Source organism: Heteronotia binoei, chromosome 6 (assembly GCF_032191835.1).
Source record: "Heteronotia binoei isolate CCM8104 ecotype False Entrance Well chromosome 6, APGP_CSIRO_Hbin_v1, whole genome shotgun sequence".
NCBI lineage: Eukaryota > Metazoa > Chordata > Lepidosauria > Squamata > Gekkonidae > Heteronotia > Heteronotia binoei.
The window spans coordinates 7,936,669-7,963,945 of NC_083228.1; the positions used below are offsets into that span (position 1 = coordinate 7,936,669).

At 49.4% G+C, this 27,277-nt stretch overlaps 2 protein-coding genes across 2 annotated transcripts; both read left to right on the forward strand.

The window, feature by feature from the left end:
- Positions 1-13,533: 13,533 nt before the first annotated feature.
- Positions 13,534-19,211, forward strand: LOC132573279 (PR domain zinc finger protein 8-like). Its single transcript, XM_060240784.1, has 3 exons — positions 13,534-13,763; positions 17,434-17,666; positions 19,074-19,211. Exons 1-2 carry the CDS (start codon positions 13,548-13,550, stop codon positions 17,581-17,583), a joined length of 366 nt encoding a protein of 121 aa, XP_060096767.1. The 5' UTR covers positions 13,534-13,547; the 3' UTR covers positions 17,584-17,666; positions 19,074-19,211.
- ZNF488 (zinc finger protein 488) lies at positions 18,005-20,236 on the forward strand. The gene is made up of 2 exons (XM_060240974.1): positions 18,005-18,040; positions 19,055-20,236. Exons 1-2 carry the CDS (start codon positions 18,005-18,007, stop codon positions 20,222-20,224), a joined length of 1,206 nt encoding a protein of 401 aa, XP_060096957.1. The 3' UTR covers positions 20,225-20,236.
- The last annotated feature ends 7,041 nt before the right edge of the window (positions 20,237-27,277 follow it).

Below are 27,277 nucleotides of genomic sequence, written 5' to 3' on the forward strand. Positions count from 1 at the left end.
TGAGATTTATATCCCGCCCTTCCCACTAGGTGTCTCAGGGCGGCTTACAGCATGTAAAACTAACAAAATTAAATTAAACATTAAAATTAACATTACATAATTTATAGTTAAAAATCTAAACATTTGTTATATACATAAAACATTAAAATCATTCAGTGGTCTTAAGCTACACTCAATTCAAATTCGGTGTTCAGTGTTCAGAACTCAGTGCCAGTCAGTTGTGGGCCAGCCGGAAGAGGACTGTCTTACAGGCCCTGCGGAATTGGGTAAGGTCCCGCAGGGCCCTTACCTCTTCCGGCAGCTGGTTCCACCAAGATGGAGCCATTACGGAGAAGGCCCTGTCCCTTGTAGCTTTCAAACGGGCTTCTTTTGGCCCGGGGACAACCAGGAGGTTTTGAGTTCCCGATCTCAGTGCTCGCTGGGGAACGTGTGGGAAGAGACGGTCCCTCAGGTAGGCAGGTCCTAGGCCATATAGGGCTTTAAAGGTAATAACCAGCACCTTGTACCGAACTCGGTAGGATATTGGCAGCCAGTGCAGAGCCCGAAGTCCCGGCTGAATGTGCTCCCACCTTAAATCCCATAGCCTCCTAGATCACTGGTCTGAACTAGTAGGGATCTTCTTAAGTTCTTATCTTGGGAGGGGGGTGGGGTATGTGTGTTTTAAATCTAGTACCCACGGGGGGCATTTTCCATTGGGCATCTATCGATCGTGGTTGCTAAACTGCATTTCTGCCTCTACCAGCAAATTCACCTCCTTTTCGCTCTTTGCATCTCTGCACTGGGCCAGCAAAAGGCTGTGGATTTCGTTAAAGCAGCAGACTGCAAATATTTATAGGACAAGCCAGCTGTTTGCTTTAGGCTGCCTAGTTGGTTGTCTGCTCTGACTTGCAAGACTGGGGAGGTGGGATCAGCTGGGTCTCGTCAAAAGGGGGAAGAGGTTTGCGGAAGCCGGCAGGCTTGGCTGCAGTGCTGACAATTGCCTAGAAGAAGCCTGGATGCCACTGGAGCTCAAAACAAGAGAATAAACACCGTAACCTTTCTCCAAAGGGAAGTAAGTCTCTTCACTGCAAAAGCACAGGCGCTGTGGGATAGTCTGGTTTGTTACCGATTTTCAAGGCTTTTTTTGGTAGAAAAAGCCCAGCAGGAACTCATTTGTATATTAGGCCACATCCCCTAACACCAATCCAGCGGGGATTGTGTTCCTGCTTAAAAAAAAAAAATGTCCTGCCAATTTTTATTTTATTTAAGTATCAGACAATGACCTGGGAGATCCAGGTTCAAATCCTCCTTCTGGCATGCATGCTTGCTGGGTGACCTTGGGCCCGTCACACACTCTCAACTGCACCTACCTCACAGGGTTGTTTTGAGAATAAAATGGAAGACCCGAGAACAATGCAAGTTGCTTTGGTTTCCCATGCGGAGAAAGGCCAGGTATAAATGGAACACATAAAATAAGTATCTATGCTGTTAGAAATACTTTAGACTGGTATGACATTGCCTCAGGCTGTTCTGATAATTTTTTCACACTGTTTAATTGTTTTAAGGATCCATTCTCTTGGGAACCACCACCACAAGGGGGGGTGTGGCATATAAACATCTATGTACATTAAAGGGGAGAAACCAAAGGAGAAGTTTTCTCCAGATCCACACAATGAAAGCAAATCGCTCCATTCTTTATTTCCCCTAAAGTAACATACAATCTCCTTGCTTCAAACAATCTCAATGGGTGGATGGGTGGGGGTGTAGATAAAGAATTTTATACAACATCAAAACTGATGGCTTAGACTGCAACACTGTCTTTGCAAGATCAGAAATCTCACTGAAGCAAAACTCTGGCTTGGTTCATCTTCCAACAGTTATCTATGCCATTAAATGTCAGCAATGCCCATCCACGTTGGACAAACAGGTCAGTACCTATGCAAAAGCGTTAAACAACATTAAAAAGCGCAACACTCAAACAAACAGTGGGAGAACTTTTTAATCTTCCAGGCCATTGCATTGCTGCCCCAAGAGGTAATTCTCAAATGGAGAAGCTTCAAGGGTAGATTACAATGTGAAATTGCTGAACTTGAATTCATTCACAAGTTCAGAACAATGGACCCCCCCCCCCCCCCATCCAGAGCTGAGCAGGGACACAGGGTTCTTATCTCACTACAGAGGCTGATTTTCTGTCCTCTAGCATTTCCTTCTGCTCTAATCTAGCATTTTGCACTGCCTGTCATGAGCCCTGATGAGGAAGAGCCGGAAGGGTTAACAGACCTGGAAGAGTTGCCAGCCAGTTCCTCAGCTGAACAAACAGCAGCTGGCCCATCAATCACTCTCCAGGCACCAGTATCAGCTGTTGACGATCAATCTCCTTCAAACTCTCCCCCTCCCATCTCAAGAGTTCAAAGCAGGCTCCGGAAAGAACTTTCAGAGCGGAGACATGAGGCACGCCAAAGATTCAGATCTCTCAGCCCTGAGTTCTAGCAGAGTCACTGCCACCCAGGAAGCAGGCTGATTGAGGCCCCCACATAGCTCCCACCCAGGACCTGGTAACCTTGTGGAAACAACAGATCTGTTCTCTGGCATCCACGCTCCTTCCTGATTCCTGACCTGCTTGATTTCCTCGGCACCCTGACCTTTTGGCTTTTGGACATTGACTTTTGATTCTGGTTTGTGATTCTGCATTGGTGGCTTGGCTCCTGCTTGACTTCCTGGATTTTAATTTTGGACTGGCTTTGGACTCCTGCCCGCCTGCACCCTGAGAACATGACACTGCCTCCTTTACAAGCATTGTTCACAACACCCCTCCCACTTTCAGACTGCGATAAAAGGTCTCAGATCTCTATTGCTACTCATGTCTGACAAAGAGAACACTCTGACTCTCAAAAGTTCATACTCTTGTCCATCTCTAAGATGTTACTGGACTCAGCTCTAACCAATCCGGCTATCCCTTGAATGTATCTCCAGTTCCTTATAACCAGGGGTCATTTTGCAGAAAAAGAGGTGCTGGATCTCACTGATACAACTTGTTTGCATATGCCACACACCCCTGACATCACCAGAAGGTGTATTAAATTATATCAGCTCAGCAACTACCTTAAAATGCTTCTTGAATTATAATTGTCATAATAAAACTTTACTTCCCTCGTACTTTTAAAACTACTATCTCTTATGTGGCCCCAGTGGCATGAGGAAGATTTCTGTCTGTCTGCTTTTATATATTTTGGTTATTTTCCCTTTGTGCGTGTATGTGGGGGGTGAACTATTAGAAAGTTTGTCCAATTTTAGAGTTTAGCAGAATTCTCACAGCGGGTTTGAACAATGGAGCCCAGAAGCAAGTTATTTTGGGGTGGAGAGAAAGAAAGAGCATAATAAAATGTAGCGGTTCCAGAGTTCCACTCCTGTGAGCTCCTAGACAAAATGACAGCTTTCTTTGGCATCAGATTCTTTTTGATTGTTGCAAAAAGATCACTTCTTCAGACCCATTAAAAACATCCGCTTCCCCCCGCCCCCCTCGATCTAAGCCAATATTCACCGGACTCAGACATTAATCAAAGAGCCCTGCTGATTCCCTTTGTCAACAGGCTCATAAGAATTTCCCACCAGGCGTTAAAGGCATTTATACGGAACGACATCTTTCAAAAGCAATGCAGCCAGTCCCGGATTCCGGGCCGATTAGATTGTGACAAGACAGTTGATGGGTATATTTTACATACCAGCTGTGCCAGAAATCATTTGCTATGCAGAGGAAGTCGTGGCGGGGGGTGGGAGGAGAGTCCTTTTTATGAAGCAATTAGAAACAAATAAGGAACGGGCAGTTACTGACCACCTGCTCTGAGAATCTCATTACCAGCCTTAGAATGGGGTTAGGCATCAAAAGGGATCAGGGACTCCCATCCCCTGTGGGTGGCTGTATTGGTGATTGAGAAGATTTGGGGTAAGGGTGAGGAGGGGAGGGGAGGGGGAATCTCAGCTGGGCTGTATGGGGCCTGTCTGGATGCGGAAGAACTCATGCAGCGGGTGAGTTTAATTTCCAAGAAAGCCCCCACCCCCTTCACCCGCTCTCCCACCACCGACGGCCTCCTGGCTCCTCTTGGTATTGTGGTCGTGGGCGAGCTGCTCGGCTAGACCTTCCAAGCGGTGCTGGCAGCAACGGCAAATACCCCAAAGGCTATGCTGAAGCTGCGGGCACAAACACCACATGGGACGGCTGTGAAGAAGAGGACGGGGGCCCCAGGTGTTGTGGCAGACAGGTGAGGACGCGCCGGTGAGAGCAAGTGGGAAACTGAGGCTGAGGGATGGAGATTGATCTATCATCATCTTCTAATCCGGGGTGGCCAAATTGTGGCTCGGGAGCCGCATGTGGCTCTCTCACACATATTGTGCGGCTCTCAAAGCCCTGTGGGCCAGCTAGAGGGCATTTCTCTCTTTAAATGACATCTCCAAGCCAAGACAGTCGGCAGCTTGAAGAATGCTTGAAAAAGTTCAAGTTGCTTTCTTTCTACCTCCCCCTCCCTGTCCCCACCCCCATTTATTTTCCTTCCTTCCTGTTTTGCGGCTTTCAAACATCTGACATTTATTCTATGTGGCTCTTATGTTAAGCAAGTTTGGCCACTCTGTTCTAATCTCTCTCTCTCTTATCTATCTGTCTGTCTGTCATCTGTCATTTCTCTCTAGCCTCTCTTATCTATCTATCTTTCTGTCTGTCTGTCTGTCTGTCATCTCTCTCCAGCCTCTCCTATCTGTCTGTCTGTCAGTCATTTCTCTCTAGCCTCTCTTATCTATCTGTCTGTCTGTCATCTCTCTCCAGCCTCTCCTATCTGTCTGTCTGTCTGTCATCTCTCTCCAGCCTCTCCTATCTGTCTGTCTGTCTCTCTCCAGCCTCTCCTGTCTGTCTGTCTGTCATCTCTCTCCAGCCTCTCCTATCTGTCTGTCTGCCATTTCTCTCTAGCCTCTCCCATCTGTCTGTCTGTCAGTCATTTCTCTCTAGCCTCTCTTGTCTCTGTCTGTCTATCTATCTTCATCATCATCTTCATCCCCTCTCTCTCTCTCTTTTTCTTTTCCATCTATGTCTTCCCCCCACCTTTCTATAATGGCTGTTTCCTTTGCTCCAAATTCTTCTTCCCTGCGCGGGGTCCCAGGTCTATTGGACTAGCTGCAGGCTCCCCCCCGGAATCCCCCCGCCTGCAGCTGGCAACCCTCTTGGGGAGAGGGCAGGGCTGCCCAGACTTTGGAGCCCAACTCTCGCCCTCGCCTGGCTTTCCTGCTGGGCATCCGTGGTGCCTGGGAGGGGCCCCGCGGCATGAAGAAGGCCAGCCCGCCGGCTCTCCTGCCTCCGGTCGACGTGGCGGCCTCAGCTCAGCCCCACCCAGAGGGGGCAGGCGGGCGCGCCGTCGGGGGGCAAGGCAAGGCAAGGCGGGGCGGGGCAGGGGCGGGCCGCGGGGGCCTCCCGCCTGGGCCGCTGCTGCAGCTGAGGACGCGCCACCCTTCTCCTGCCCGCCCCGTCGGGCGCCGCCCGGGCCAGCCAGGCGCAGCAGGTAAGGCGGGCGGGCGGGCGGCGGCGCCGTCGGGGGAGGCGGCGGGCAAGGCGGCTTTCGGCGGCCAGGGCTCTCCGGGGGCAGCCGCGGGGGGGGGGGGGGTGGAGGAGCGACGGGCACGAGGCAGCCCGCAAAGGCGGAGGGGCTGGGAGGCAGCCGGAGCGCAGCAGACCCGTCGAGGCGCGCTTGCTTGGCTGCCGGGCGGCCGCGGGTCCCGCGCTTTCGAGGGTTTCCTCCCCGACAGGGCCCCGCTTTCATTCAGCGCCCCTCGGCTCGCCTCCGAGTTTGGCGGGAGAAGGGCAAAAACCTGCTTGCGAAGGATTGCAGAATCGACGGAGCTGCAATTGGGTGGGCGAAGGAAGGTGCCTTGCTTGGAAGGTTACCACTATTGGGGGTGAATTTAAAAATACTGTGCTGCTGCTGCTGCTTTTTCCTCCTTCTTTTTTTCTTCTTCTTCTCTTCTCCTCCTCCCTCTTCCTCCTCTTCTTTCTTTTTCTTTTGCTTCTTTTTCCTTTTCTTCTCCTCCTCCTCTCCTCTTCCTCCTTCCTCTTCCTCCTCTTCTTTCTTTTTCTTTTGCTTCTTTTTTCCTTTTCTTCTCCTCCTCCTCTCCTCTTCCTCCTTCCTCTTCTTTCTTTTTCTTTTGCTTCTTTTTTCCTTTTCTTCTTCTCTTCCTCCTCTCTCTTCCTCCTCTTTTTTCTTTTTCTTCTTCTCCTCCTCTTCCTCTTCTTTATCTCCTCCTCCTCCCTCTTCCTCCTCTTCTTTCTTTTTCTTTTGCTTCTTTTTTCCTTTTCTTCTTCTCCCCCTCCTTTCTCTTCCTCCTCTTTTTTCTTTTTCTTCTCCTCCTCCTCCTCCTCTTCTTCATCTCCTCCTCCTCCCTCTTCCTCCTCTTCTTTCTTTTTCTTTTGCTTCTTTTTTCCTTTTCTTCTCCTCCTCCTTTTCTCCTCCTCCTCCCTCTTCCTCCTTTTCTTTCTTTTTCTTTTTTCCTTTTCTTCTTCTTCTCTTCTCCTCCTCCTCTTCATCTCCTCCTCCCTCTTCCTCCTCTACTTTCTTTTTCCTTTTCTTCTTCTTCTTCTTTGCCATCGACTTGCATCCGAGGTATGGCAGCCCACCAGTGGGCTTCTCCAGGCAAGAGACCGTGCCTCAGAGGAATTTTGCTGTTGCCTACATCTGTGTAGTGCCCTGGTCTGACCTGGTGGTCTCCTACCCAAAGAGTGCCCAGTGCTGCCCTTGCTAAATTTCCAAGATCTGATGTGATCGGACTAGCCCGGACCATCCGCGTCAGAGCAAAATATTGTAACGTGTTCCTTTTGTTTTTGTCCTGATGACTCAGGGGATAAGATTGCTTTAAATTGGTTTGCAATTATACATGGAAATTAATAACATAGTTTTAAAATTTCTGTTTATGAAGGTTTGCCTCTTCACGTTTGTTTGGAACCTGGCTTCGCTTGGTGTTTTAGAATTGAAGAAGTTGTGCCAATATTTCTGTAAAATCATGAGGATTAGATAATGTAATTCAATTTATTTTCCTCCCAAGATGTGTCTCCTTCAAAAAAACCAACAACAATCCAATCAGCTTTTATAAGATGTATATGTCACACTGGCATTTACATAGATAGATGCTTCTCTCTTGTGACTATAGAGCAACGGGGTGGATTTAGAAAGCCTGAATTACATCTTCCCTGAATCAAGGGGTAGTTCTGTGTATCGAGCGACCGGATAGAAATGCCGATCTTTGGCTTTGGAAAGGTTTTCTCTTTACCATCTGTTGTTTAGCTGTTGGTTGCAAACGGGTAGTTAAAATTGCATCTGTCCTGGCAATGGTTATGTGTGTATGTTTTTAAGCTATAGATTTAACTTCTTGACCAAATATATAATAAAGATTTTTTGAGCTGTGTGTGTGTGTGTCTCGAACAGTACGTAGAAAGTGAAATATAAAGATTTTTGCCAAGCAGGTGACAGATGGGGAGAATAAAATTCAGGCATTGCATTTTGGTAATTTGTTTTTATCTGTAGAAAACATGACTGGGGAGAGGAAGACCCCCCTGCATCTGTACAGTTATGTCTTTGTTTTTCTTTTGTAAACTGAAAAGTGCCTTGTTGATTTCTTTTAATTGATCCCGGTTTGGCAGAGTTCTGATGCGACGTTAAAGAGGACTCGATCGTAACGAGTACATTCAGCTATGTCAAAATGGCATTCTGCTGCTATCTCCTGTTAACTGATCAACATGGATATGGAAAAGTATCCTTGGCTAAAAAGCTTGGTTTATTTTGTGTCACCAATTGCGCCCTAGACCTTTAATCCTGGTTTAACTTTGTCCCTAAGCTGACCTTCTACACTAAAATCATAGAGTCATAGAGTTGGTTTCTCTGATTCTAGTGTAGAATGTCAGTTCGGGGACAGGGCTAAACCAGGATTAATGGTCTAGTGTGAAATTGGTCTGTGTCTTTTGCCGCCCGTTAACGGATAGAGGTGTGATGTTTTCAGTGCAAACCTCTGTCAAGACACACCAGTCTAAACCCATTGCTTTCAGACCGGCGTCGCTGTACAATAGAATCGCTCTGTTAAGGCCTCTGGAACACACTCCCATCACAGTATAACCTCAGAAAAGCCCTGAAACATCTCTGTGTTGGAGAACAGGCATCTGGGGGTGGCAGAGGGAATTGGGGGGTGGCTCTCAATCCTTCCTCTCTTGGTTACTCCTTTGATAGAGCTTTTCTTCCCCTCCCCCCTCCCTGTTTTGTCCTCAACAAGGTTCATTTACAATCTTGGAACTCATGGCAGGGCGGGGCGGGGGAGATTGGGGACAAACCAATCAAGACAAAGGAAGGGTTAAACCCTCCCCTGTCACTACTAGCTCACTCCCTATTACAGTCAAGTCTGCCCATAGCCTCTTAATAGCGCATGTTCTGTACAGTCAAATAGATTCTGACTTGCTTCATTCATTTATACTCCACCTTTCCCTCCCCCTGGGGGCACCCAAAATGGCTTCTGTCATTCTCCTCCTTTCCATTTTATCCTCACAACAACCCTGTGAGGTAGGCTAGGCTGCGACTGGCTCAAGATCACCCTGAAAGCATGGGGATTCGAACCCAGGATTCCCAGAGACTACTCCAACATTCTTACCCACTGCAGCACACTGGCTGTCCGGTGGTGAGACCTTACCAATTAATGACTTCCAAAACATCCTGTCCTTAACAGTCGTGCTCAGTTTGGAGCCAGTTTGGTGTAGTGGTGAAGTGTGTTGGCTCTTATCTGGGAGAACTGGGTTTGATTCCCCACTCCTCCACTTGCAGCTGCTGGAATGGCCTTGGGTCAGCCAGAGCTCTTGTAGAAGTTGTCCTTCTCTCTGGGAGAGCTCTCTCAGCCCCACCCACCTCACAGGGTGTCTGTTGTTTGGGGGGGGGGGGAGATAAAAGGAGATTGTGACCCCTCTGAGATTCAGAGTATAGGGTAGGATATAATTTTCTTCTTCATCATCTTCTTCTTCTCTTGCATCTTCTCTTGTGGCTGCCTTTACTGAGCCAATTTTTGAGTTTACTTCTTTTCCTATCGTTTTCAATTTTTTCCTAGCTTTATGATTCCAGTAGAATAAATCATCTTTGCCTATTATTTAAAGCATCTATGGGATTGCAATTGCAGGTGGCACCTTCTTTTAAGCACTCAACAAGAAAGGTGAAACGTGAAAATCGCTGCACAGTTTTATGTTTATCCTATTTAATTCTTGGTAGGTTTAATAAGATGGGAAAGCAATCCTAACCAAGGTTAGAAAATAGGCAAGTCGTGGCAACGTTTTAGTGAGGTTACTGGTGGAAGATTATGAGCCCCGAGAAGCCGAATGGCAGATGCCAAACGACAAAGACGTTCTGAAATTCTTCCCCGGGGACTCATTGTGAGTTATGTTATTCTGAGCCATTTACAGTATCACATCAGATTGGTTGTTAGCTGGAAAAATGATCAGCGCCCCCGGAATTGTGGCATTTTCAGAATGCAATCCTGGGCACCCTTTCATGAGAATAAGCTGTACTGAATTTGATGGGACTTACTTCCGAGCAGACTTGCTTAGGAGGGGCTGCGTTTGTCTACTACTGATGTCTTGGGCTAATGAGATCTGAAAAGCAGCTCAGTTTTCAAGGGCAACTGAAATTGTTGAATTGTCGTAGACAGCAGAATTAGGATTTGGGGTTTAATTGGTAACCTCATTTTAAGATTTGGGGGAAAATGTGTGTGTTTCTCAGATTTCCTTATCCTTGATTCACACCAAAAGAGGTCAAGAAAGCCAGACACCTGTTTTAGCTGATTTATCATTATTGGATGCTGTACATTGGATTCCTACAAAGTGTGTGGTCAAATGCTTTTGATTTAAATACATTTTGTATATGTTGTGAATGTTGGAAGCCGGTTTTGGTTCCCTGCTTCAATGCACATTGTACATTCAGTGTGAGTCTTCAATGCACAATGCACGTTGCAAGCATAGACAGCTTCAAGAGGGGATTGGATAAACATCTGGAGCAGAGGTCCATCAGTGGCTGTCAGCCACAGCGTATTGTTGGAACTCTCTGTCTGGGGCAAGTGATGATCTGTATTCTTGGTGGTTGAGGGGGGCCATAGTGGGAGGGCTTCTAGTGTCCTGGCCCCACTGATGGACCTCCTGCCTGGATTTTTATGCCACTGTGTGACACAAAGTGTTGGACTGGATGGGCCATTGGCCTGATCCAACATGGCTTCTCTTACGTTCTTATTCTGTGAAGCGTTAAGAACAGTTACACACTTTGTTTCTTAACATATCACAGTTTTATTATTGGAAAATTACAACACGTACAGACTTGCATTTAAAGATACATGCTGCCTTTTCTTGTACTGTTGCACTTTCCAAACCATGTCTAATCCTGTGATTGTTACCCCCTGGAGACTGGCGACCCTAGGACCTGTCTGTCGCCATTGAGAGAATGCAAAGGACCACAGAGGGGACTGAGGCCAGCATAGCAGGGGGGGAGGGGGGGGAGGGGACGGGGAGATGGCTGACCTTATAAAAGCTGAGGGACATAAATGAAGTTTTGGATGATTGAAAACAACCTTTCATTCACCCAAGGGTAGAATTCTAGCAGGAGCTTTTTTGCATATTAGGCCACACACCCCTGATGTAGCCAATCCTCCAAGAGCTTACAAAAAAGAGCCTTGTAAGCTCTTGGGGGGTTGGCTATATCAGGGGTGTGTGGCCTAATATGCAAAGGCACTCCTGCTAGAATTCTACTCCTGCATTCACCCATCATTCTCCCTCATTGTTCTCCTCTCCATTTTATCCTCACAACAAGCTTGTGAGGTAGGCTAGGCTGAGAGGGTTGACTGGCTCTCAGGGTCACCCAGTGATCTTCTCTAGCACAGGTAGGCATTTGAACCCAGGTGTTCCAGACACTGTTCTGACCCGGACACTTTTAACTGCTGCACCACATCGGCTCACTTTAAAAAAAAAACCCTCACTTCTCCAGGTCACTCTGACCTCTCTATTCAGGCAGGGGGGAATATTTCGGACCTTCCTCCATACTATGGATTCTAGGCACCCCCTGCTTGCTGGGAAAAGCTGCGTAGCTGAAATCTAAACCCAGATTAACTTTTAAAAAACTCTCAGAAGAAATCGGGAATTTACAAAAATCAAATGAGTCGGTATTCATGCACAGGCGCTTCAGGTATGTCGTCCTATCATTTTGTAGACCCTGTAAAGTAGGTAGAGTTGCCAGGTCTGTGTTGGAAAACACCTGGAGATTTTTGGGGTGGATCGGGGAGAGGGCGGGCTCCAAGGCCCTAGAGTCCACTCTCCAAAGCAGCCGTTTTCTCCAGGGGAGCTGATCTCTGCCGGCTGGAGATCAGTTGTAAAAGTGGGAGATCTCCAGGTCCCACCTGGAGGCTGGCAACTCAAAAAGTAGGCCTGTGTTTTCATCCTCGTGTTACAGACGGGTTGCTGAAAGAGAGGCTTCTCTTTGGCTCCTGTGTGTGTGTAGATTTGAATTGGGGACCTCCCAGTTTAGGGGTATTAACCCCAGGCTGGAAAAAATCCTGGAGATTTTGGGAGTGGTGCCGGGGGGGGGGCAGGGTTTGGGTCAGGGAAGGACGTCAGCAAGGTATAATGCTAGAGAGTCCACTCTCCAAAGCAGCCATTTCCCCCCCCTGGGAAGCTGATTTCTTCTGTCTGGAGGTCAGCTGTCATTCTTGGCGATCTCCATAAGGGGATAAAAATATTTATTCCAGGGATGGCCAAACCGCAGCTCAGGAGCTCTTTCACACAACGTTGTGTGGCTCTCAAAGCCCCATTGCCCTGTTGGCCGGCTCGGAAAGGGCATTTTCCTCTTCTCCAAGTCAAGGTAGCCAGGGGCTTGGAGAATGCATTTAAAGTTAAAGTTGCTTTCTTTCCACCTCCACCTTCCCCCCTCCCTCACCATCTATTCCTTCCTTCCTGCCTTCCTCCCCTCCCTCCTTCCCTCCCTCTCTCACTCTCCATTTGGTGGAGAGACAGTTTGGTGTAGTGATTAAGTGTGCAGACTCTGACTGGGTTTGATTCCCCAATTCTCCACTTGCAGCTGCTGGAATGGCCTTGGGGTCAGCCAGAGCTCTCATAAGAGTTGTCCTTGAAATGGCAGCTGCTGTAAGAGCTCTCTCAGCCCCCACCTACTTCACAGGGTGTCTGTTGTGGGGCGGGGTGGGGGAGGTAAAGGAGACTGTGACCGCTCTAAGACTCTGAGATTCAGAATATAGGGTGGGATATAAAACCAATATCTTCTTCTTCTCCTCTCCCCCCCACTCCCTCCCTCCCTTCTTTCCTGCTGGAATAACCTTGGGTCAGCCATAGGTCTCATAGGAGTTGTCCTTGAATTGGCAGCTGCTGTAAGAGCTTTCTCAGCCCCACCTACTTCACAGGGTGTCTGTAGAGGGGGGGGGAGGTAAAGGAGATTGTGACCACTCTGAGATTCCTTCCTTCCTTCCTTCCTTCCTTCCTTCCTTCCTTCCTTCCTTCCTTCCTTCCTTCCTTCCTTCCTTCCTTCCTCCCTTCCCTCCCTCCCTCCTTCCCTTCCTTCCTTCCTTCCTTCCTCCCTTCCCCTCGTTCCCTCCTTCCCTCCCTCCCTCCCTTCCTTCCCTCCCTCCCTTCCTTCCCTCCCTCCCTTCCCTCCTTCCTTCCCTCCCTTCCTCCCTCCCTCCCTCCCTCCCTTCCTTCCTTCCTTCCTTCCTTCCTTCCTTCCTTCCTTCCTTCCTTCCTTCCTTCCTTCCTTCCTTCCTTCCTTCCTTCCTTCCTTCCTTCCCTCCCTTCCCTCCCTTCCCTCCCTCCCTCCCTCCCTCCCTCCCTCCCTCCCTCCCTTCCTTCCTTCCTTCCTTCCTTCCTTCCTTCCTTCCTTCCTTCCAACTGAAACGTCTGATGGTTGTTCCTTGTGGCTCTCAAACATCTGACATTTATTTTCTGTGGCCCTTACGTTAAACAAGTTTGGGTACCCCTGATTTATACTATTAAACGTGCCGCATGTGATAGTGAGGAGGATGTAGTGTCAAGCATGGCGAATTTCCATTGATAATTGCTTGTTGTCGGGCCCTCCATAACCCTGGTCTGTGAAGTATCATGGAGGACCTAGCTTTGTTATTCTTTCCCCTCCCCCTTCCTGCTTTATTGCTTACAAAGTAGAAGTAGTGAGAAACGAAACTAAGTTAAGAAGAAGTAATCAGCACCTTCCCATACATTCCTGAAAGGGAGTGCGACACATCTGGGGAAAGCAAGGACAGAGTCCTGATAACCTTATGGGAATGTAGACATTTATGATAGTTTATGTGTGTGAGCTATCCCTCACCCCCACCCTTAGGAATCCTTTTGAAGTAAGCCTTAAAAGTATTGTTTCAATGTATTGGCAGCATCACTCTCAAGAATCTGTTACCCAGAAAGTATCGGTCTATCAATAAACGTAGTCTTTGTGTCAACTTCGACTCGTCATTGAACCCGCATGCTTGACATGTAGTTCTGCTGATCCTTTGCTCCTTACAGGTTTGTGATGGAACTTCCACTTTTGCCGAAGAGTTTCTGGTCGAGTGATAACAAATTTCTGCACCCGCCCTTTCCAGATGCCCTGGTCACCGTCCACACCACACAAGAAATTGCCAAGGAAACTATTCTGGGGCCCTGCCAGCTCCAAGACACCAAGCTGGACACAGTGGCTTTCATTGCGCTCAAGTGCTCGGAGAGGAGGAACATTCAGTACATTGTCAAGGTAGGAGAATGGGCAGGAGAGCCTCAAGATCTCCACGCACAGCGGTGGGGACTTCCAAATAGGGTTGCCAAGTCCAATTCAAGAAATATCTGGGGACTTTGGAGTGGAGCCAGGAGACTTTGGGGGTGGAGCCAGGAACTAGGTTGTGACAAGCACAACTGAACTCCAAAGGGAGTTCTGACTATCACATTTAAAGGGACTGTACGCTATTTAAATGCCTTCCCTCCATTGGAAATGATGAAAGAGAGGGGCACCTTCTTTGGGGGCTCACAGAATTGGACCCCCTGGTCCAATCTTTTTGAAATTTGGAAGGTGTTTTGAGGAGAGGCATCAGATGCTATGCTGCAGATTTGGTGCCTCTATCCCAAAAAACAAGCCCTGGATACCTACAGATGAATTTTCTATTATACCCTATTGGAATCTGTCTCCATAGGGAATAATGGAGTGCCCAGCAGACATTTCCCTCCCCCACCCACTTTCTGATGACCCTGTAGCGGGGGGGGGGGGGGGGTAGGGCCTCCAAACCCGGGGATTCCCTGCCTCAAACTGGGGATTAAGCAACAGAAAAAAGTCACGTGGAGGCGACTGGAAAGAGAGTAACAGCTATGTGCACCAAGTACCTCTTATCCAATATCCAAAAAGTTCCATGAAGAATGCCTTCTCCAAAAACATATTTAAAAAATCCAATTTCTTTACTGGTAGCAAAAATTTATAGAAACATCTGGATTTGCACAACGTATGCAGAGGATACTTAAAATTAATTTCCAAGTACCGACACCAGCTTCCAGGCATAACCAGTCTGTATTCCTGTTTCGCATTAGTGCTTTATCCAAGCTACAGTTTTGTGCCACTAGTTTGCTTTAGTCTTCAGACTAATGTTCCGTTCTTGTCACATTTCCTCCAGCAATTACTGATCATCAGGCCACAGAGGTTCATGCCCCCCCTGGAGAAAATGGCCACGTTGGAGGGTGGACTGTTTGACATACGCCATGCTAAGCACCCCCCACCACAAACCCTGACCTCTTTAGGCTTCATTCCCCACATTTCTAGGTTTCCCACAACCCAGACCTCGTGACCCCCAGCTCAGCCTATGCCTTCACGGAGGCTATGAGTAGCAGGGCTTTTTTGGTAGAAGAAGCCCAGCAGGAACTCATTTGCATATTAGGCCACACCCCCTGGTGTCACCACTGTTCCACACAGGGCTTTTTGTGGGGAAAGCCCAGCAGGAGTTCATTGGCATATTAGGCCACACCCCCTGATGCCGCCATTGTTTCGCACAGGACTTTTTGTGGGGAAAGCCCAGCAGGAGTTCATTTGCATATTAGGCCACACCCCCTGTTGCCTCCATTGTTTCGCACAGGGCTTTTTGTGGGGAAAGCCCAGCAGGAGTTCATTGGCATATTAGGCCACACCCCCTGATGCCGCCATTGTTTCGCACAGGACTTTGTGTGGGGAAAGCCCAGCAGGAGTTCATTGGCATATTAGGCCACACCCCCTGATGCCGCCATTGTTTCGCACAGGGCTTTTTGTGGGGAAAGCCCAGCAGGAGTTCATTTGCATATTAGGCCACACCCCCTGTTGCCTCCATTGTTTCGCACAGGGCTTTTTGTGGGAAAGCCCAGCAGGAGTTCGTTGGCATATTAGCCACACCCCCTGATGCCGCCATTGTTTCGCACAAGGCTTTTTGTGGGGAAAGCCCAGCAGGAGTTCGTTGGCATATTAGGCCACACCCCCTGCTGCCAAGCCCGCCTGAACAGCGTTCCTGGGCGTTCCTACTCCATAAAAAGCCCTGCTATCCTTCTTCAAGGGACAGTCTCGTCATATTCATAGATTGAAGTACCAAAATTTCCTGGCTTCCTTGTATTTTTGTTTGATTTTATATATTTATTTATGGAACTAAATAAATATATCTAATTATGAACGTGACTGAATGCTGACGGGTAGAAATTGGTAGAGGTGTTCCATAAATAAATACATAAAATCAGATTAAAAATACAAGGAAGCCTTCCAGGAGTTCCTAGAGCTACCTGACGTCACATTTTCCCCAGAAGTGACGTTGCAGCACACACAACATGGTGGCCCTCCTGTGGCCCTCACCCTGAAGTTCCCACCAGTCGCCACCCATGGCTTGGCAGCTCTACCTCACATTGACCTTGAGGCAGAGACTGGAAGATATTGGATTTATATCCCGCCCTCCACTCCGAAGAGTCTCAGAGCGGCTCACAATCTCCTTTACCTTCCTCCCCCACAACAGACACCCTGTGAGGTAGATGAAGATACTGGATTTATATCCCGCCCTCCACTCTGAAGAGTCTCAGAGCGGCTCACAATCTCCTTTACCTTCCTCCCCCACAACAGACACCCTGTGAGGTAGATGAAGATATTGGATTTATATCCCGCCCTCCACTCCGAAGAGTCTCAGAGCGGCTCACAATCTCCTTTCCCTTCCTCCCCCACAACAGACACCCTGTGAGGTAGATGAAGATATTGGATTTATATCCCGCCCTCCACTCCGAAGAGTCTCAGAGGTCTCACAATCTCCTTTCCCTTCCTCCCCCACAACAGACACCCTGTGAGGTAGATGAAGATATTGGATTTATATCCCGCCCTCCACTCCAAAGAGTCTCAGAGCGGCTCACAATCTCCTTTCCCTTTCTCCCCCACAACAGACACCCTGTGAGGTAGATGAAGATATTGGATTTATATCCCGCCCTCCACTCCAAAGAGTCTCAGAGCGGCTCACAATCTCCTTTCCCTTCCTCCCCCACAACAGGCCCCCTGTGAGGTAGAAGAAGATATTGGATTTATATCCCGCCCTCCACTCCGAAGAGTCTCAGAGCGGCTCACAATCTCCTTTCCCTTCCTCCCCCACAACAGACACCCTGTGAGGTGGGTGAGGCTGGAGAGGGCTCTCACAGCAGCTGCCTTTCAAGGACAACCTCTGCCAGAGCTATGGCTGACCCAAGGCCATGCTAGCAGGTGCAAGTGGAGGAAGGGGGAATCAAACCCGGTTCTCCCAGATAAGAGTCCGCATACTTAACCACTACACCAAACTGGCTCTACACCAAATTGACTCACTACACCAAACAGACTCGGAATCAAATCCAGTTTGTGGAAGAAGTAACAGCTATAGCCCTTAACACGGCAGTGCTCATCCAAAGCAGGCTTTGCCAGTGAGACACCTCCAGAGTAGATTTATTCGGGGGCGCAATTCTAGCAGGAGCTCCTTTGCATAGTAGGCCACACACCCCTGATGTAGCCAGTCCTCCAAGAACTTATGAAAAAGAGTCTTGCAAGCTCTTGGGGGACTGGCTACATCAAGGGTGTGTGGCCTAATATGCAAAGGAGCTCCTGCTAGAATTCTACCCCTATATTTATTCATTTAGTTATACCCTCCATTTCTCCCCAGCGTGGATTCAGTACCGCTCATGACATTCTACTTCCTCCATTTTCTCCTCACGACAACCCTGTGAGGTAGGTGAGGCTGAGAGTTTGCGACTGGCCCAAGGTCCATAAATAAATGTATAAAATCAAATTAAAAACACAAGGAAGCCTTCCAGGAGTTCCTAGCGCTTCCTTGGCAGAGCGTGGATTGGAACCCATATTCCCCCATATCCTAATCCAGCACTGTAACGTCTACACCAGGCTGCCTCTGCTTTCTGCCTGACAGGTCGACGTCACGGCCGTGCCAAGCCCCAGCGGGTTTCCTTGGATGAGGTTGGTCCAGGCCGCCGCCAACAAGAAACAGCAGAACCTCGAAGCTTACTTGAGCAAACGGGCAGCTGTACTATCGGCCCACCAGGCCCATATGCAGGAATGAGGAGCTGCTGGTTTGGTACGACGAGGAACTTTCCCAGCTTCTGGGGTTCGGAGAGATTCAAGCCGGCAGGCAGCTCCAGAGCGGTGAGTGGGGACAGTTTCACCTGTGAGTGCACAAGGTTGCCAGTTCCAGGATGGGAGATTCCTGAAGATTTGGGGTGTGCAGCCTGGGGAAGGGTGGGACTTCCATACCCCCAAGCAGCCATTTTCTCCTTGGGGAGACTCTTTGTATGTAATTTCCTAACGAAGGACTCCAGAAACCTATAAATCAGGGGTGGCCAGCGGTAGCTCTCCAGATGTTTTTTGCCTACAACTCCCATCAGCCCCAGCCAGCATGGCTATGCTGCTGGGGCCGATGGGAGTCATAGGGAAAAAGCATCTGGAGAGCTACTGTTGGCCACCCCTGCTATAAATTACCAGTCATGTTCCGCTGCACTGTTTCAGATACACAAACGGAGGTTCTTAGACAGAGACTGGTTTCGCACTAGGCTTGTTCCGGTGGAGAGCCTTTTTTGCTCCTGGTGTTCTCTCAGACTGATTTCGCACTCACCTCCCACTGCTCTCACGTTCGTCTTCTCAGCGCGGCGTCCTTCCGATTTCCCACTCTCTGCCCCGGGGCTGCAGCTAGCGTGGGCGTTTTTGCGCAGCAAACGGAAACCGCTAAAAACCAGTTTCTGTTTGCTGTGCTTAAATGCCAATCCTTGCTGCAGCCCCAGGGCAGAGAGTGGGGAATCGGAAGGATGCCGCGCTGAGAAGACAAACTTGAGAGCGGTGTAAGGTGAGTGCGAAATCGGTCGGAGAGAACGCCAGGAGCAAAAAGGCTCTCCACCTGGAACAAGCCCTAGTATGGTTGCCAAGTCCAATTCAAGAAATATCTGGGTACTTTGGGGGTGGAGCCAGGAGACTTTGGGGGTGGAGCCAGGAGGCATTAGGGGTGGAGCCAAGATTAAGGCTGTGACAAGCATAATTGAACTCCAAAGGGAATTCTGGCCATCACATTTAAGGGGACGGCACACCTTTTCAATTCCTTCCTTCCATAGGAAATAATGAAACATAGGGGCACCCTCTTTTGGGGCTCATAGAATTGGACCCCCTGGTCCAATCTTTTGAAACTTGGGGGGTATTTTGGGGAGAGGCACTAGATGCAATACTGAAAATATGGTGCCTCTACTCCAAAAAACAGCCCACCCCAGAGCCCCAGATACCCGCAGATCAATTCTCCATGATTTTCTATGGGAATAAATCTCCATAGGGAATAATAGAGTTCCCAGCAGACATTTCCCTCCCCTCCACCCACTTTCTGAGGACCCTGAAATGGGGGGAGGGTCTCCAAATGGGGGGGATCCCCTGCCCCCACCTGGGGATTGGCAACCCTAAGCCCTAGTGCGAAATTGGTATGGCTGTTTTGTTGGTCTCTTGATCCAAATGTCGATGTTGTGTGGCTGGGACTTGTATCGGCCACCTTTAACCAGTTCCCACCTTCCTTCTCAGAGCTGTGTTGTCCGAGCTGCAAGCGAGTCTTCCGCGGGGAGCACGCCTACGTCTCTCACGCCCGCTTCTTCTGCTGCCCAGAGAATAGCGCCCAGCTCTGGAGAAGCCTCTGCGCCCCCAAGACCGCGAGGAGGAGATCGGCGGAACAGCCCACCAACTTCCACAGCTTGGCCAGGGACCTTGAGGTCAAAATGGCCGCTTGGAAAGACGACGATGGCCACGCGGCTGGGGAGAGGAGAGCAAATGTCAGCGAAATGGAGGGCGGCCAAGGGAAGAAGACGGTCCTGTGGGAGAAGACAAACTGCCTCTATCCGGAACAGCACGGCGGGAGCAGGGAGGGAGGCGCGGGGCAGCAGCCGTCAGCCGGAGCTCTCTGGACTTTCGTTACAGGGAAACCGGTTTTCCTTAAGAAGGACGCTCTGGAGGAGAAAGACAGTGCTTTTACGGAAGTGAGGCAGACGAAAGAGAAGCCGAAAGCTGGGGAGGCCCACGAGGCGCAGCAGCGGGCCGGGGCAGCTCTCTCTGGCAAGGAGCAGTCTCTCAGCCACCCCGTGCCAAGTTCCCCCAGAAGCGCGTTCTCGTTGGTTTGGCCTGCCAGGATAGCCGGGGAGCCCAAGAGCGCGTTCCGGAAGCCGACCAAGCGCTCGTTGGACAGGAAGCCTGCGGCTGCTCCTCGTGACGAGAGCGGTCTGGCGAAAGGCCCGGGGAAGCTACTGGGATGCGTTGGCGCCGCCAATGTCACGCGATATAGCAGCTTCGTCGCTTCCAAGGTCTTTGCGAGCGAGTTAGGTAGCTCTCCGTTGCTGCAGGGCGGTCCTTTCCCTTGCGCTTCCGGACTGTGGCCCCGACTAACCGGAGGACAGATCCTGACCGTGCCCACCTCGGGCTCCCGCTCTGCTTCTTTGGCTGTCTTGCCCCCCACCTTCGCCTCCTTCGGGGTGGCGGCCCAGAACTGGTGCGCCAAGTGCAACCTCTCCTTCCGCATGACCTCCGACCTCGTGTTCCACATGCGCTCCCATCACAAAAAGGAGGGCGCGTCCCCCGAGTCCCAGAGCAAAAGGAGGAGGGAGGAGAAGCTGACCTGCCCCGTCTGCCAGGAATACTTCCGGGAACGGCATCATTTATCACGGCACATGACTTCCCATAATTAGTTCCAGAAGGGGGCGCTGTGGCGAGTCGACGGCGGAGAACTGAAAGGGAAAGGCAGGCCCCCTGCAGGGCTTGTGTTGTAGCAGGAACTCCTTTGCATATCAGGCCACACACCCCTGATGGAGCCGATCCCTCAAGACAGGGGTGTCAAACTCATTTGTTATGAGGGCCGAATCTGACATAAATGAAACCTTGTTGGGGCGGTAGCAGAGATATAAACTTTATCAACGACGCAGACAAACACAATTAAAGGGTTTTTTTAAAAAAAAAAACTTTAAGCATGCTTAAAAATTAGCACTCATTGATCTTAATTTACAGGTGTTTTATTTGTATCTCTCCCGTGGGATCCAGGGAACTGGGCAAAGGAAGCTCTGGCTCTTTCCTTCCTTCCCTAGGGGACCAGGAGGGGGAGGAGCCTCAGCCAATAGAAGGAAGAGAGGCCTGGCTCAGTAGCTCTGCTGTGCAATTGAGAGAGCCTGGCAAAACAAGCTCTGATTCCCACTCCCTTCCGCCCCAAGAAAGGAGCCTCAGCCAATGGAGAAAACAGAGGCTTTGCTTTGTAGCTCCTGTGCAATTGAGCAAGCAGAGCAAGCTGTGATGCGGAAGGAAGAAAGAGAGAGGGAGAAGGAAGCAGATGACAGCAAATTGCTCGGAGGCCTGATAGGAGCCCTCCAGGGGCCTAATTTGGCCCCCAGGCTGCACGTTCAACACCCCTGGCTTCCAGGGCTCTCCGTACAGGGCCTCCTGTAAGCTCCAGGAGGATTGGCTACATCAGAGGGTGTGGCCTAACATGCAAAGGAGCTCCTGCTCCAAAAAAAAGCCCTGAAAGGTGAGCAGCATTTATTCCAGCATGAGAGAGAGCTCACTTCTTCAGATGCTGTGAGGCAGAAGTCATATTCCATGTTTTTCTAAGAAAAATTGTAGGGGCGGCAGTGAAAGTCTGATGAGAATCCCATCATAAAACTCCCAGGTGTGATTCTCAGTGTAAAAGACTGGAACAGATGAGGTTGTGGTGGATGATGAGAAAGGTCAGGGGTTCCAGACTCCAGTCAGGCACACGGTAACAAGCCTGAGCCAAAGAGCCCGGGCGATCCCCATCTTGACAGATCTCGGAAGCTGAGCAGAGTCAGCCCCGGTTAGTACTTGGATGGGCGACCACCAAGGAAGCCCAGGGTTGCAAAGGAAGACAGTGGCGAAAATCTCTTGCCTTGAAAACTGTACAAGGTCCCTGTAAGTTGGCTGCAACGACCGCACTTTCCACCACAGACCCTTTACTCGGAGGTTGCTTTGTAGAAAAATAGGTGGTGGAGCTCATTACCATAACTCATTTGCATATGCCACCTCCCACCTCCCACCAGCCAACAGCAACCCGACACAAGAAAGGAGAGCCCTGGGCGAGCGAGGCCTGCTTCGGCCGGCTAGAGATCCAGCCAGCCCAAGCAGGCTTCACTCACCTGGGGCTCTCCTTGGCTGCCCCCCCCCTTCCCAGTCAAAAGGCCAGCAAGCCACCCGCCACCCAAAAGCACATCAGAAGTGGAGAAAGGGTGGCGCGGGCTTCTCCAGGGGTTAATGAGGGCTGCTGGGGGTGTGGCTGACTGGCTGCCCGCTCTCCTAATCCAGGGATTGTTATGCAGCTGCACCTGCTATTCAATGGACAAGATAGGTAGGGAGGAGGAGGGGGAACCCTCAGAAAGGTTCAGGAGCTGCACCCCTATGAGCTCCTGCTGAATTCAAGGCCTGCCTTTACTGATTACTGACCTTTTTTTAATGCTTCCAACTGCTTCTTCCTGGTTAGTTGTATTTATCCTGCTTTATCATACCGTGTTTATTTCTACCCCGTGAAATGCTGGAACCTCTGACCTCTCTGCCTATCCATAATGTGTAGCAACCTAATCCATGTTGCTCTCTTACATGGCTGGAAATATTTTACTCCCTTACCCAGCTGAAATCGCACCTGAAAAATGTATTCGTGTGAAGCTTCTGTCTGTTGGAGCTCCTCTCCCCCCCCCTTCAGCAATCTACCATATAAAGTCTGCAAAATGGATTTCCTTCCAGGAGGCATCCGAAGACATGAGCTTCTGACTCATAAACGCTGGAGCTGGAAAAAATGTTGTTACTCTTTAAGGCGCTCCCGGCCTTCGTTTTAATTTCCCTTAATTAGGCCAATGGTTGTGCAATGGCAGAGGAATAGAGTCATCTGGCTTTGGCGCACACATGAAGTTACCTTCTAGGGGTCTTAGCGGATCATACGCTGAACATGAGTCAACAGTGTGATGCGGTGGCTAAAAAGGCAAATGCAATTTTGGGCTGCAGTCTAGTGTCCAGATCACGTGATGTGATGGTATCGCTTTACTCTGCTCTGGTAAGACCTCACCTGTAGTCTTGTGTTCAGTTTTGGGCGCCACATTTTAAGAAGGATATAGACAAGCTGGAACAGGTCCAGAGGAGGGCAACAAAAATGGCGAGGGGTCTGGAGACCAAGTCCTATGAGGAAAGGTTGAAGGAGCTGGGCATGTTTAGCCGGGAGAGGAGGAGGCTGAGAGGTGATAGGATCACCATCTTCAAGTACTTGAAGAGATGTCATAGAGAGGATGGTGCAGAATTGGCCCCAGAAGGTAGGACCAGAACCAGTGGGTTGAAATTAAATCAGAAGAGTTTCTAGCTCACCATTAGGAAGAACTTCCTGACCATTAGAGCGGTTCCTCAGTGGAACAGGCTTCCTTGGGAGGTGGTGGGCTCTCTTTCCTTGGAGGTTTTTAAACAGAGGCTAGATGGCCATCTGACAGAAATGAAAATCCTGTGAATTTAGGGGGAGGTTCCCTGAATTGTGCAGGGGGTTGGACTAGATGACCCTGGAGATCCCTTCCAACTCTATGGTTCTATTGACTTAGACCCTTGGTCCATCATAGTCAGTATTGTCTGTTCAGCTTGGCAGCAGCTCTCCAAGAGCTCTCCAACTGGAGTCTTCCACCTCACCCACTGCCTGGCCTTTTTAGCTGGAGATGCCGGGGATTGAACCTGGGACCTTCTGCATGCCAAATTGATGCTCTACTGCTGAGCTGTGACCCCTCTCCTTCCACTTTCCTCCTAGATTTGAACAAACCTCTGTCGAGAGGCAGGGCATTCTGTCATTTCTATTGTATCAGAACCATCATTGCGGGAGCTCATGCCAGCTAGATCATCCTGGAAACCAAACCCTGTGGATGCATTTCTAAAGAAATAATAATAAAAATGAACTGAATTGAAGTTACATTGTCAATTTGTAAAGGGTTGCTAAAGACCTGTATTGGACACACTGATGTTAAGTATAAACGCTTAACCTGTCAGGCATCAACCTCAGAAGAAGTCTGCAGATTTATACCCCACCCTTCTCTCTGAATCAGTCTCAGATCTAGGGTTGCCACGTCCTCTTCATCCCCCAACGGATCAGCCCTACTCAGAGCAGCTCACAGTCTCCTTCTTCCCTCACAACAGACACCCTGTGAGATAGGTGGTGCTGAGAGAGCTCTCCCAGAAGCTGCCCTTTCAAGGACAACTCCTGCAAGAGCTACAGCTGACTCAAGGCCATTCCAGCAGCTGCAAGTGGAGGAGTGGGGAATCAAACCCGGTTCTTCCAGATAAGAGTCTGCACACTTCTCCACTACACCAAACTGGCTCTCTCAGGATGACCCATCCTTTGAAAAGGATTGGGCAGCTGAGGGTTTGTGTAGATATTGTCTTCTCAGGTGTTTTGACCTAGAGGGCAAAGTCACATCAGATATCAGAATCTATGAAAGGTCAACCTTTGTTACTGCTGGAATGGGAGACCGCCAAGGAAGTCCAGGGTTTCTACGCAGAGGCAGGCAACGGCAAACCACCTCAGTTCTTCTCTTGTCTTGAAAACTCTACAAGATTGTCATTCGTCAGCTGTAACTTGATGGCAGTTTCCACCAGTCTTCTTAGAGATGAGCAGGAGTCCCTTTCTTTGCCCATTTGGGACTTGCACATTTCCAGTTCCCTGTTGTGTTTTGGCCACCCACAACGACGGCTTTGGGTTGTGGGGGCTGGCTGGCTTTTTATATTGCTCCAAGCAAGTCTGAAGTAAGCAGGGCTTTATTTTGGTAGCAGGAACTCCTTTGCATATTAGGCCACACACCCCTGATGTAGCCAATCCTCCAAGAGCTTACAGGGCTCTTCGAACAGGGCCTACTGTAAGCTCCAGGAGGATTGGCTACATCAGGGGGGTGCGGTCTAATATGCAAAGGAGTTCCTGCTATTTAAAAAAAAGCCCTGGAAGTAAGTTTTAAAGGCAGGGACTTGATTACCACAGGAGGAGTACCCAACAGAGTCACAGGGCCCCCCAAATCCTCTCATGATAAAAGAACAGGAAAATCACTGAAACATAATCCTTATATTTTTGAATGGCTCAGAGTAGGAGAGATATATGAGCCTGAACTCCAAGCCCAGAGGTCCCTCCCCAACCTTTTTGAGCCTGTGGGTACATTTGGAATTCTGAAATGACTGCCACAAAATGGCTGCTGCAGGATGTGGGGCCTGCCACTGGTTTTTGGCGGTTTCCGTTTGCGCTGCAAAAGCGCCGGGACTTTCCGGCTCTTCTGGGTGCTCCGCGGCAATTAGTGTGAAATCCGCGCAGATCCTGCGCGGTGAAGCGGGTCATCACTGCTGATTAAGGTGAGTGCGAAAACGACCATTGTGTGGTTCGCAAAGCTTCCACGGCTCCAGTGGCCAGCTTGGAGAAGGCATTTGTCTCTTTAAATCACTTCTCCATGCCAAGCCAGTGGCTTGGAAAATGTATTTAAAGTTGCTTCATTTCCATCTCCCTCCCTCCCTCCCTCCCTCCCTCCTCCTTCCTTCCTTCCTTCCTTCCTTCCTTCCTTCCTTCCTTCCTTCCTTCCTTCCTTCCTTCCTTCCTTCCTTCCTTCCTTCCTTCCTTCCTTCCCTCCCTCCCTCCCTCCCTCCCTCCCTCCCTCCCTCCTTCCTTCCTTCCTTCCTCCCTCCCTCCCTCCCTCCCTCCTTCCTTCCTTCCTTCCTTCCTTCCTTCCTTCCTTCCTTCCTTCCTTCCTTCCTTCCTTCCCTCCTTCCTTCCTTCCTTCCTTCCTTCCTTCCTTCCTTCCTTCCTTCCTTCCTTCCTTCCTTCCTTCCTTCCTTCCTTATGGCTCTCAAACATCTGACGTTTATTCTACCTCTGACATTAAACAAGTTTGGCTGCCCCTGTTACATATAGTGGTTGGAATCCACTACAGGTCTCCAAACCAAGGAGTAGGAGTGCGCTTTCCAGAAACAAATTAATGAAAGTTTCAAGGTAGTGGCACTTAGTAATAAGGGGAAATTTGAACTCCCAATTAACTGGTTGAGAAACAAAGTCCATGGTTGAGTATGTGACAAGCAAACATCGTTTGTTCTTGATAAGTTTACATGATAAATAGCTGCTACATTGCAAGGTCCATATATTTAGTATATATATTGTCTTACTGGCTATTTAGCCTTGGAGAAACCATTGCATTGCTTGCCGCTGAATATATTTCACTGAGCTTATTAAAGTGTGCTTCTGCTTGAAGGGCTGTCATCTAGAGGATGCTGTGGAATTGTTTTCTGTGGCCCCAGAAGGTAGGACCAGAACCAATGGGTGAAATTAAATCAAAAGAGTTCCCGGCTTAACATTAGGAAGAACTTCCTGACTGTTAGAGCAGTTCCTCAGTGGAACAGGCTTCCTCTGGAGGTGGTGGGCTCTCCTTCCCTGGAGGTTTTTAAACAGAGGCTAGATGGCCATCTGACAGCAATGAAGATCCTGTGAATTTAGGGGGCGGTATTTGTGAATTTCCCTCATTGTGCAGGGTTGGACTAGATGACCCATAAGAACATAAGAGAAGCCATGTTAGATCAGGCCAATGGCCCATCCAGTTCAACATTCTGTGTCACACAGCGGCCAAATAAATAAATAAATATATATACACACACACACACACACACACACACTGTGGCTAATAGTCACTGATGGACCGCTGCTCCATATTTTTATCTAACCTCCTCTTGAAGGTGGCTATGCTTATGGCCGCCACCACCTCCTGTGGCAGTGAATTCCACATGTTAATCACCCTTTGGGTGAAGAAGTACTTCCTTTTATCCGTTTTAACCTTTCTGCTCAGCAATTTCATGGAATGCCCACGAGTTCTTGTATTGTGAGAAAGGGAGAAAAGTATTTCTTTCTCTACTTTCTCCATCCCATGCGTTATCTTGTAAACCTCTATCATGTCACCCGGCAGTCGGCGTTTTTCCAAGCTAAAGAGCCCTAAGCGTTTCAACCTTTCTTCATAGGGACCCTAGAGGTCCCTTCCAACTCTATGATGTTATGATTCTACTTTGGTTTCTCTGTTGCCATGTCTTTGGAGCTTGCCCAGACATCCTTTTTTTTGTTATCTAATCTACCGTAGTTTTTTTGTGGGGGGGGGGAGTAGTCAGCATTGTTGCCCTCCCCCCTTTTTAAGGCCACTAAACCTGGAATATCCACAACTGTTCCACTCCGACATGATAATGCAGCAGAATCTCCATTGCGCTTGAGATTCCAACCCGCCTGCTTCCAGACTGGGATTCCCAGCTGTGTCTTCAGTATCCCTTTCTGGGGGCGAGGGGTGTATGTGCGCCTTTCTCAGTATCCTTCCCTGCATTACTCCACATGGCTGATGTTGACAGTGCCGCCGCCGCTGAACGACCAGCCTGCCCTCTGCTGCATCATGCTCCTGTGCACCCATTGGGACGAGTGGTCAGAGGGCACCCTAGGGTGCGGGCCGAGTTCTAATCTAGCCAGCTCTGGATTGGGAAATACCTCAGCTGAACCTTGCCTTCTGGTCCACATTTTCTCAGATGAGAACCGAACCTGTGATTCCCATTTGTGGTGCAAGATGGGGGAAGGGGGGGGGTCTTTCCCCTTAGAGCTCTCAAGGAGCTGATGGGACTACCTCAGGGGCTGCCTCTCTGCCCTCCCTGGCCTGGCAGAAAACTTACCCCCACCCCTTGCTCAGAAGGACCCAAATCCTTGGGCAGGAATCTCTTGGGCT